This window comes from Myotis myotis, unplaced genomic scaffold (assembly GCF_014108235.1).
Source record: "Myotis myotis isolate mMyoMyo1 unplaced genomic scaffold, mMyoMyo1.p scaffold_m19_p_1, whole genome shotgun sequence".
Lineage (NCBI taxonomy): Eukaryota > Metazoa > Chordata > Mammalia > Chiroptera > Vespertilionidae > Myotis > Myotis myotis.
Genome location: NW_023416313.1, coordinates 34,544,353 through 34,556,458, shown reverse-complemented (window position 1 = coordinate 34,556,458; position 12,106 = coordinate 34,544,353). Strand labels below are relative to the sequence as shown.

The 12,106-nt window shown below is 37.3% G+C and overlaps 1 protein-coding gene across 2 annotated transcripts in view; it reads right to left on the bottom strand.

The window, feature by feature from the left end:
• Positions 1 to 12,106, bottom strand: part of SRP72 (signal recognition particle 72) — a 29,041-nt gene that overhangs the window by 2,403 nt on the left and 14,532 nt on the right. The window contains exons 11-18 of one of the 2 annotated variants that reach the window (XM_036334905.1): positions 11,954 to 12,026; positions 10,345 to 10,409; positions 8,577 to 8,672; positions 6,689 to 6,792; positions 6,478 to 6,555; positions 5,254 to 5,391; positions 1,941 to 1,978; positions 909 to 1,068 (exon numbers count right to left, since the gene is read on the bottom strand). In XM_036334905.1, the coding sequence (XP_036190798.1) occupies positions 909 to 1,068; positions 1,941 to 1,978; positions 5,254 to 5,391; positions 6,478 to 6,555; positions 6,689 to 6,792; positions 8,577 to 8,672; positions 10,345 to 10,409; positions 11,954 to 12,026 (752 nt within the window). Of the gene's footprint in view, positions 1 to 908; positions 1,069 to 1,940; positions 1,979 to 5,253; positions 5,392 to 6,477; positions 6,556 to 6,688; positions 6,793 to 8,576; positions 8,673 to 10,344; positions 10,410 to 11,953; positions 12,027 to 12,106 lie in introns of those variants that run through there. The other variant, XM_036334912.1, reaches the window with a different exon arrangement.

The window sequence follows — 12,106 nt, the reverse complement described above, 5'->3', positions numbered from 1 at the left end:
ATTGCTTGGTAGCCTCCCATACATGCCCCAACTGGGGATCAAACCACTACCTAAGTATGTGCCCTGACTAGGAATCAAACCCACAATCTTTTGGTGTACTGGATGACGCTCCAACCAACTGAGCCAGGGCAAGTAACTTTTTTTTAAAGAGAGAGTAGAGAGAGGGATAGAGGAGGAGAAAGAGAGAAAAAGGAGAGAGAAACATCGACTGATTGGTTGCCTCAAGCATATCCCGATCGGGCCGGGGTTCAAAGTCTGCAACCCAGGTATAGGCTCTTGACTGGGAATCAAACCCTCAGGTGTGTGGGCTGACACTCTAACCACTGAGCAACACTAGCCAGGGCAGTAACATTTTTAATACTTCTTTTTAGTCACATTATTTACATCTTTGTTTATCTAGATATTTAGTTTATTGGATGACTCAGTGTATGTAGTCTACTTTTGAAGTTACTGGAATCCTATTATTTATGATACAATCTTAAAATCCAAGTATTTAGAATACAATCCAACCAGAAATATCACATTTTCTTTCCTTTACAATAGCGTATTGCAAAACATCAAAGATGCCCTAGCTGGTTTGGCTCAGTGGATGGAGCATCAGCCTGCAGACTGAAAGGTCCTGGTTCGATTCTGGTCAAGGGCACATGCCCAGGTTGCGGGCTCAATCCCCAGTGGAGAGCATGCAGGAGGCAGCCGATCAATGATTCTCTCATCATTAAGTTCTATCTCTCTCTCCTTCTCCCTTTCTCTCTGAAATAAAAATATATTTTAAAAAAAACCATCAAAGATATCTGACCGTACTTCTCATACTTAAAATACATTTTAAAATTCACACTAATGACCCTGAGTCAATTTCAGAAAGATCAACCTATGCTCTGAGTGACCTCAATCAGGAAGCAATGACTTACAGTTCAGATGAAGCTCCTGCAGTTGCTCCCTGGGTCCCCTTTCCAATCTGATCCTTCTTCTTACCCTTCTTTCTTCCCCGGTAGTAAGACCGTTCCCGCATTGGTAGCCATCTTTCTGGATCTGGAGTCACTTTTGGGTCATAATTCTTAGGCAGTTTTCCTGTGTAACAATTAATTGATGAAGAAATGAGGAATCTGTTCATAATGTTTTCAAGGTAATCATTTAAACATTATGTCCAAGACTTGTTACTAATGTTGTGGCCCTACCCCATAACAAAGAAAGAGAATTTCTGGAGAATGAGGCCCAGAAATCAGGATTTTAAAAGATTCCCAGGTGATTCTAATGTGCAGCCAAGGTTGAGAACCACTGCCCTGGATGGTTCAGGGCTGGACAATGACCTGTTAGCCCAATCAGAATAATGGGAAAGATTTGCCAAATGGGACCCTCTTTGTCCTGATGGATATAAATGACAAGTATGTTACTTTTTCCAACAAACATCACAAGACTCTAATGGGATCCAGTTTTATGCACAGCAGAACAAAAAGATACAACTACTGGATCAGCCAACTTTGATTTTGATGCTAACATCACTGACAGTTTCATAAACAGCAAATTTTCTTAGACCAGTTTGATGGACTTCTTTGGTATTTACAGCCAAAAGCAGCCTAATGTATCAGGGTTTACTACGAGCCAGACAGTGTTCTAAGAGCTTTACATGCAGTATCTTATTTAATTATATGAGGTATATACCATCAAATTCCTTTTACAGATAAAAAATTCAGGCAGGAAAGTTAGGTAATCTGTTCACAGTCACAGTGAAAGAGCAATGTTACTCAAGCAATAATCTGAATTTAGGCAAACTCCAGAGTTGTACTCTTTAATGTAATAAAGTTAAATACTAGCTATAGTTAAGACAAAACTCAAGTATTCAAAGATACAAGAGGCCAATATATTTGAAGGTTTTTATATAGGGCTAAACTCAAGCTTTTATCTTGTAGAAAGAAATCTAAAGACTTTTTAAAAAGCCTTACCCTTCTTTTTTTTCTTCTTCTTTTTCAAATCTCCCTGTCTATAGAGAGAACAACAATCATTACCATCAGCATGATAAAACATAGAGCATTACGCATCCGCAAAAGAGCAAGCTGAGTACTTTATCACCAAAGTTAATAAATAGACTAGTTGGGATGTGTATTTAGGTTAAATTTAATCAAGCTTCATACACTGTAATTTATAGGAGAGGGTTTAGAAAAGAGGGGTGACAATTGTTTTCAGAAAACAGATACCATTTACATTGGCACATGCATATTAAACTTTATGTAAAAAAGATAAGAAACTTGCACAAGCATCAACATCTACAATAAGTTACCTCACGTTTGGCAAAACTCAAGAACAGATCATTAAACTCTTTGTTAGAAGAAAATGTACAGGTATAATACATGCAAAGAATATCTTTGGTAGGTTATGTAAGATAAGTAACATTGGTTTTGACCTGGGTAGGCAGAAGGGCAGAGAGTGGTGGAAAGCATTTTATTCTGCAAATTTTTATTTTTCAGGTTTATATAGGGCTAAATTTGCGAGTTTATTGAATTTTTGTTGTTGTTAATCCTCACCTGAGGATTTTTTTTTTTCATTGATTTTTAAAGAGTGGAAAGGAGGGAGGGAGGGGAGAAAGGAGGGAGATGAGAGAGAGAGAGAGAGAGAGAGAGAGAGAGAGAGAGAGAGAGAGAGAGAGAGAGAGAAAGAGAAAAACATGACTGTGAGAGACACACATTGATTGTGTGCCTCCGCATGCACCCCGACCAGGGCCAGGGATCGAACCTGAAATCCAGGTACATGCCCTTGACCAGAAATGGAACCCACAATCCTTAGTGCTCGGGTCGACACTTTAACAACTGAGCCACACCAGCCAGGGCTATTGAACTTTTTAGGTAATAAAATCTTTATTTAAAGTACACTGACCCCCCTTTCCAACTAAAGGGCATTTAAAAGAGCCTAAGAAGTCAAGAAAACACTCAAAATAATTGCTAAGTACTCTGACAGCTACAGTAAAAACAAAAAAAGGAACACAGTCAAGCCAGTGTGGCTCAGTGGTTGAGGGTCAACCTATGAACCAAGAGGTCATGGTTTGATTCCAGGTCAGGGCACATGCCTGGGTTGTGGGCTCAATCCCCAGTAGGGGGTGTGCAGGAGGCAGCTAATCAATGATTCTCTCTCAACATTGATGTTTTCTCTCCTTCTTCCTTCCTCTGAAATCAATAACAATATATACTTTAATAAAAGGAACATATACAAAATATCTCTGGCCCTGACCGGGTGGCTCAGTTGAAGCATCACCCTGTACACCAAAAATTTGCAGTTGCAATTATCTGTCAGGACAGACCTAGGTAACGGGTTCGATCTCCAGTCAGGGCACCTACGGGAGGTAACCAATTGATGTTTCTCTCTCACATCAATGTTTCTCTTTCTCCTCCCCCTTCCTCTCTCTCTCTCTCTCTCTCTCTCTCTCTCTCTCTCTCTCAAATCAATAAACATATCCTCAAGTGAGAATTTTTTAAAAAGTCATTCTATCAAGTCATTCATTGTGAGTTCTTTCAGGGTACACCCTATAGTAAGACAGTGTCTTATGTTAGAGCTTCATCTCTCCCTTAGACAATACACTGTCTCCCTACAAATCATACCTGCAATTTCCTAGAGGTTCTCTACCATTTCCTACTTCTTTGCTTTTGCTCACTTTGCCTAACTCTTCTGTTTCATTTTCTTCAAGTCAACCCAGTCACCTCCTCCATGAAGTGTTTTCTAACCTCCCAGTGTCCTGAGGAAGATCCATCCCCTCTAGTGGACTCCCAAATGCCCTGCACAACAGTAGCACATGCAATCTTTATTACAATTACTGCTTACATATACTTCCCTCTGCTATACTTAAGTTCTTATGAGGGTAAGGACCATGATTTATATTTTGTCAACAACATAGTGTATCTTAAAAAGTAACTAAATGGTTGTATCCAAAAGTTAACATAAAATAAAAGACATTAATAATGCTTAATGAAAATATTGTGCAGAAATTTAAAAGCTTAAAAGCCCAGCCGGTGTGGCTCACTGGTTGAGTGTCGACCTATGAACCAGGAGGTCATGGTTCAATTCCCAGTCAGGGCACATGCCCAGATTGTGGGCTCAATCCCCAGTAGAGGGTGTGCAAGAGGTAGCTGATCAATGATTCTCATCATCTCTCTCTCCCTCTCCCTTCCTCTCTGAAATCAATAAAAATAAAAATATATATTTTTAAAAACCTCAGTGTACATCTTAGTAATTGTACAGGATTAGAAATGAATTGTATGTTCTTACTAATCACCCAACCCTGTTTTGAAAGAGGGGAAAAAATACTGAAAATATTTAAACGGGCATTATTTAAAAATCCCCTTAAGATCTGGCTTGGATTCATTTCATTCTGGAGTTCTTTATAAGGCTTGAAATCAGAATCATATGATAAAATGGAACAATGTCATATCTCTGAGACTACAATTCCCTATTTAAGTTTTTAAATTCTATTACGAGGATAATACTTTTTTTATATCAAACACAGAGTTCATAATGAAGTCAATCATATAAAGTTGGTGCTGATACTGTTTCAAAGTTACAAAAAAATTAGATTTTGAAAGGTATTCAAAAAAGGAGAAAACAATGAAAAATTAAGAAAGCCACAAAACTGAGGAAATGTTTTATCTTTTCCATTCTCTATTCATCCTGAGTCAAAAATAAAATCTTAAACATTTACCCTAGGCCTCTGCTTTTTTTGAGATGGCAATGTAGAATAAGGAAAAAATTGGAATTTGACTTTATATAAATTAATGAAGTTGGCTAACCTTTCCTCCAAATCAGCAAAATAAAGATCAGAACTGTGGTTTAGAATTACTAAATGATACAGTAAATGTATATTAAGAACTTAACAGGTTAATAAAGTAGGGCCCATCCAGCCTATGCATAAATAGCATATGTCTGCAAGACTTAGTAAATGAAAGATGGCAAGTTTGAAAACACTAAGCACAATGGAACCCCACTTCTGTAAAAAACAAAAAATAATCCAATCTAAGGAAAATATTTCTAATTCACGTCTGTGTGTAAATACAAAGAAAAAGATCTGGAAGGATACACACTAAGTTAATACCAGAAGTTAATTCTGGACCAGAGAGGAGGGAGGAAACGAGGACTAAGAGTTGGGCACAGAGAAAAGGAAGGAAAAGAAACAAAGGGGACTTAAACCTTATTCACATGTAATTTTTATGTGTATTTTTATTCCTCATATAATTTAAAATCAGCATTAGTGAATGTTAGAATGAAAAACATTACCCTTGCTCCTTTGGTTGACTCTCTCCAGCAACTTTTCCACCCTTCTTCCGAACATACGTAGCACCTGGAGAATTTTCAAGAGCGTCAACATCTACTTTCAGGGACATACTATCTGACGAGGGCAAGTGTTTACTAAGACTGGGATAGAACAGGAGTTCAGGAACACAGTATAAATACATATATATGCCTAACGATACATCTATGCCTATAGAGAAACACACTGTCTTTATTTGATGCCCTTTGTCAAAAGCAAAAAATGTTCTTAAATCTTTTATAGAACAACAAACCTGAAAGTCATCAAGTCAATTATATATCATATATTGTGAAAGGAAAACTCAAAAACTGAGTTATCTTCTAATCATCTATTCCTTAACTCAGTGACATACTTCTAGGTCATAGCTTGATAAAAACTCCATTTCCTCAAAACAGCTATTAAGAGTATAAAACACAGACTTGCTCAATGCAAAGGTTTTGACTTATGGCTTCTTAACATTCACCACCCCACCCACTCAGTTTTGGGAACACAGCCATATTGGAGTAGCACACATGATCCAAACTCAGCCAATTAGGGCACCATTCTCTCATTGTTTGAGATGGGCGTGTGACATAAAATAGTTTAATCAAAATGACATTTCAGAATCATGTACTGGTATCCAAAAAAATACATTTTTTGTGGTTTTGTTTGCTTTTTGCTTATTGTTTTTGTGTTGGTTTTCTTTTTATTTTTTTTGCTGTTGAATTTGAACATGGAGATCTAAGCTATATGTTATGAACTTCATTTTTGGTTGTGGATCAAGCTGTACCCCAAGTTGGATCTACCACTGTATTTTTCAGTCACACTGATCACTAAATTCTCACTTTAGTTTTTACTAGTTAGAAGGGGGTTTTGGCACTAGCTGGTTTGACTCAGTGGATAGAGCATCGGCCTGCGGACTGAAAAGTCCTGGGTTCAATTCCGGTCAAGGGCACATGCCCAGGTTGTGGGCTCGATCCCTAGTGGGGGGTGTGGGGGAGGCAGCCGATCACTGATTCTCTCATCATTGATGTTTCTATCTCTCTCTCCCTCTCCCTTCCTCTCTGATTAAAAAAATAAAAAAAAATTTTCTTTTAAAGAAGGGGGTTTTGTTTGTTGAAATTTAACAACAGAAAAAGTCCTAGTCAAACAGGTACTGGAAGAGATCTACTATGCAACTTGAGAGCTGCTTGGAACAATCAAAAGGATACGCTTTTGCTTTCTCAGGATCTACAAGTGAGTAAGCAGAAATAAGCTGCGCCAGGGTATGAATATCTTTTGGATTTTGTCTAAAAGAAGAAATAAAAAAGTTATTTAATAATTTATAAAACTGAAGAAAACATAAACAAGCAAAATAATTCATTCATATCAAATAACAGCAATAAAATCTGGATTTCTACATCTCCACCTTTCAGAGCTTACTTCCATAGCTGTTCTAGGTCACTAATTGCTTCCTTCTTCCGCCCATATTTGAGTTTGAAATTTGCAGCTTCTCTTATCAAGGACAAATGAGCAGGAGATTTGGGCTACAGTTTGAATAAAAAGAGAAAGAAAAGTTTTAAGCTAAATATTTAGCAAGTTAATGAAGTTATATTCATAGGACCTTTAAAATGGGCCTATCCATTAAATTCATCTCAAGTTTTACAGAATATATGAAAAATCATAAATTTTCACACACAAACAGGGAGAGGAGAAGACAAATTAGTACAGACATGACTAATTTATGAATTTGGAACACAATTCATCTCGATTTAGATCATCCACAACTAGAAATAACCCCATAATCAAATATATGTCACCATAATTCTCAAACATTATCTTAATAGTTCCCAGAACACTGGTATCTCTTCACTGCTAACAGTGCTAACAGTACAAATGCCACCTAAGTTGGGTATTGCCCATGTAGAAACCCATACTGGAAAAAATAAAGATGTCTCTAATAGATGGAGACATGATATACAATTATCCCATGTATAGCTGGTCCCTTGAACAACACAGGAGTTAGGGGCACTGACAGTTTAAAATTTGAGTATAACTTTTGACTCCCTAAAAAATTAAACTACTAACAGCTTACTGCTGACTTTGAAGCCTTAACTAATAAGTCTATTAATACATATTTTGCATGTTACATGTATTACATACTGTATTCTTTCAATAAAGCTAGAGAAAAGAAAATGTTAAGACAACCATAAGGAAGAGAATACATTTATAGTACTTATTGAAAAGAAATTCGTATATAAATGGACCTGTGCAGTTCAAACCCATGTTGTCCAAGGGTCAACTATACCACTGTTCTACTAATTACTATCATCCATGGACTCTCTAGTCACTAAAGATGAGTTCTCTTATATATAATCATGTACTATTATTCTTACTTCTTGAGGTTACATACACACACACACATACACACACACACAGAGGAAAGAGGTTCAGAAAACATAACTGAACAATTTTTTCCCCATTTTGCAGCCATTTCTTACTTCTAATAACTTTATTTGGATCTGGTATACTTAAAAAACCCTATATTATAAAAGCCTAATATGCTAAGTGTCTGGTCATCTGGTCGGCCATTCAACCAATCAAAGCATAATATGCTAATGATATGCTAAGGCCACTCAACTTCTTGCTATGACGTGCACTGACCACCAGGGGGCAGACGCTTTAACCGGTACATTAGCTTGCTGTTGGGGAACAGCCAGTCAGGACTGAGTGAGACATGCTCTGGAGCCCTCTTATGGTCCATCCCTGGCTAGCCAACCTCCCACATCCCTCCCCGGCCCTGATCGTGCACCAGTGGGGTCCCTCAGCCTGGCCTGCGCCCTCTCTCAACCCAGGACCCGTCAGGGGATGTCGGAGAGCCAGTTTTGGCCCGACAGTGGAACAACCAGTTGCTATGACGCGCACTGACCACCAGGAGGCAGACAGTCAACACAGGAGCTGGCTCCTGGTGGTCAGTGCATTCCCACAGGGGGAAGACCCCTTAGCCAAAAGCTAGGCTCATAGGTAGTGAACGCTGCGGCCGCGGCGGGAGCTTCTCCCACCTCTGCAGCAGCACTAAGGATGTTCAACTGCCAAACATCCCCCAAGGGCTCCCAGACTGCGAGAGGTGCAGGCTGGGCTGAGGGACCCTCCTCCCCCTAGTGCATGAATTTCGTGCACCAGGCTCTAGTAGGTTATAATAGTAATATCATTCCATCTTTTAAATAGTGACTTGTAATGTTTCAATTCTCCTAACTTTTTAGTTCAGGAGTGCAGCTTTTTATTTTTATGTAAAAACAAACCCTTTTAACATTTTACTCCATTTATTTACCTGATGTTTTTGATACCACTGGATAGCTTGTGTGAAGACCTCAATGGCGCTATCAATATCTTCCTCATGGCTGTACATAGTCACTAATGCAGATACCTACCCAGCGAAAGGTATAAATTAGTGAGTAAAATTTCCCCTTCTCTCCCGGAATAAGCTTTTTCAAAACGAAAAACACTCAAGAAACAGCAGATAAAGGCTGCTAGGCTCTCTCCACCAGAATTTAATTCATCATAAAAATTACTATATTTAATAACTAGAAATAATATAATATAATTATAATAACTAGAAATACCATAATAACTAGAAATACCATAAACAGCAGTGCTTTCCAAATACAAAGTTATCTATAAAATATACCTTTCCTCTAAAGCAGTGCCAGTTCACAAAATTACCAGTCTGCAAGGTAAGTACAGAAGTTGAGAATAAGCACTTGGAAAATTAGTTCATATAGTAAGACACTGCTGGGACATCCAAGTACATGATCAGTGAGGTACACATACACACGTGGCTAAACTTCCATGATGAGTCACATGTGGCCTGAGCTACATAAAGCCAGTGAAAAGCTTGCCTATTGTGTTTGAGGGATAGCAGAGAGGCCCATATGGCTGGAATGGAGTGCAAGGGGAAGAGCAATAGGAGATGAGGACAGAAAGTACAAACAAAAAGCTGGAATTTTGAGAAAAATCCATAAAACGGATAAACCTCTGGTGATATTGATCAGAAAAGAAAAAGCAAAAAAAAGGGAGAAGATATGACTAACCAATTACCATAAACAAAAGGTTTCACAGATACTAACAGGATAAATTGGGAATATTTGAACAACTTTTATGCCAATAAAGACAATAACCTAAATGAAATGAATAAATTTCTTGAAAGATACCAGGAAGTCAGATTTTAAATATTAGAAACATTTTATTTTCAACTACATATCATATTTGATTCTAACATAAAATGACTGCAGCCAAGGCTTTAAAATATGAACCTTCAAATACTATTACACATTTTCTGAGTCCCAAGTGTAAAAGCTGTGTGAGAGAATACAAGCATGAATAAAACAGTCCTAGTTTAATAAATGCACAGACCACCACTATAGAATTAGTCTTTACTTCAAAACAGATGCTTTCATAGCTATATTAGTGATCTAAATCTGATGCTGGGATAATCAGAGAACTAAAAACTAAATTTATTGGCCACTATTCCTAAATTATTTTACCTCAAAGAAATCATACTGAGGACAAAATAATTTAGGCTAAGAAATTCCATATATGGATCTTAGGTTATTTAAGGTTAGCTCTCAGTGGTAATATAAGGCCTAAATAGTACCTGGCACATCTGACTAAATAACAGACAAGTGCAAAGCAGAGCACAAAATGAAATTAAATTTATACCAGAAAGTTACTATTTTTTTAAAATATATTTTTATTGATTTCAGAGAGGAAGGGAGAGGGAGCGGGAGAGGGAGAGGGAGAGGGAGAGAAACATCGATGATCAAAGAGAATGATTGATCAGCTGCCTCCTGCACACCCCACACTGGGGATCAAGCTCGCAACCAGACATGTGCCCTGACCAGGAATAGAACCCTGACCTCCTGGTTCATGAGGAGACACTCAACCACTGAGCCACGCCAGCAGGGCTACTGTTATTATTTTAACTATTATATATATAGAAATAGGCAGAAATTAATTAAATATAAGAAACATCAAACATACCAATGGACTATTAATTCCATTACTTTTTCAGTTGTATGAGATTTTAGTTATAAACTCACCATGCCTGGTTTATGCTTTAATTCCTCTATGCTTCTCAAGATTAGACATGCTTTGGAAATATTACCTTAAGAAATGAAAGACAAGATCAGCCATCACAATGAAGAAAGCGTATTATGAAAAAAAAAAAAAAGACAAGAAATTTAAGAGTCATGTTTTATAACATTTCTAAATATTCAAGCTTTGGAATCTTGAGAATAATGTACTCTATTCATTTTACAAATAAAAAAATTGAGTCTTAGGCCTTGAAATATGTTACTATAGATATGAGTGCAATGGAAACTTTCCTAACGTGTTAAAATTCTGACTTTCTACTCACTGCAAACCTAAATAACTAAAGCCTTTAAAAACAAAACAAAAACCACTGGCAGGCATTCTCTCTCAGTAATTTTAGTATGATAATCTTTGCAAAAATAAAACCACCCTGGGGGAGAGATCAACCAAAGGACTTGTATGCATGCATATAAGCATAACCAATGGGCACAGACACCAGGGGGGTGAGGGCATGAGCAGGGAGGGGGGCTGAGGGGTAAGGGGAGGATAAGGACGGATATGTAGTACCTTAATCAATAAAGAAAAATTAAAAAAATAAAACTGAATGAGGAAAGAAGATAAAGAAGAGAGCAAGAAAAAGAAAGAGAGGTGGGAAAAGGAAAAAGAAACTAAAAGGTAAGCAAATCTGAGAATAAGGTAACAGGGAGACTAGCAGTGTTTTTCAACCTTGTTTTCATTAGTACCCACTAAGGAGTCTTTTTACACATTTCCCCCCTAATTGCCAACTAACTTCCTCACCCTCTACCCATAAAATTTTCACTTTAGCCATCATAAAATCCAATATCCAAATCAATTATCATCCCCACTGAGAATGCATACTGTACACCAGAGCTGTCTGATAAAATTTTCTGTGATGATGGAAACATCCTATATATTATTCTGTCCAACTAGCCACATGTGGCTACGAAGCTTCTGAAATTTGGCTAGCACAACTGAGAAACTGAATTTTAAATTTCATTTAATTTTAACTTAAAAGAGCTACATGCATATAGGGGCATCCAAATATGGTCAATACAGCTCTAGAAAATCACTCAAGGTTGGTTCAAAATTATGAACACAAACACTAACAGTTTTCTGTACGAACCAAAAATATCAGTTTTCATTAAATTTACTTGCTTCTCTCCCCCAAAGATATGAGTTGTAAAGCATAAATAAAGGATAAAGGCCTAAGCTAAAAAATTCTGAGAACTAGGATGGCAAAGTAACCCTTATTTCATGCAAATACTACCAAGTGACAGATATAAGCATTTCTATACACGACATACCCAGGAAATTTGAGTCACGTACGGTCTTTCGGAACAGAAATCCTTTGCTTCTACAGACTTTCAAGGCATAGACTGAGAATCAGTCTGACAATTTAGTAATAACCCAAGAAAAGGCCAATTAACTCACTAAGTGTTGGAGCTCACACCATCTAGCTTCATGTTTGAAACAACAATAATTATGCTTCACCATTATGCAAAAATTTTAAACTCACAGTCAACTACTTCAGAATCATTCCAAACATATATTTCCATTAAAACTATATTTTAGTCATGATGAAATCATCATTAATACCTTGGGAAATTTTCAGTTGTGCCATGGTCAGCTTAATTTCAGCTGCATTTTCTGGATGCTGATCTGAAAATTCCTAAACATTTTTTAATTGGGGGGAAAAATCACATTTTATTTATACAACTCACTGCACACATTCCAATTACTTATCTTAGC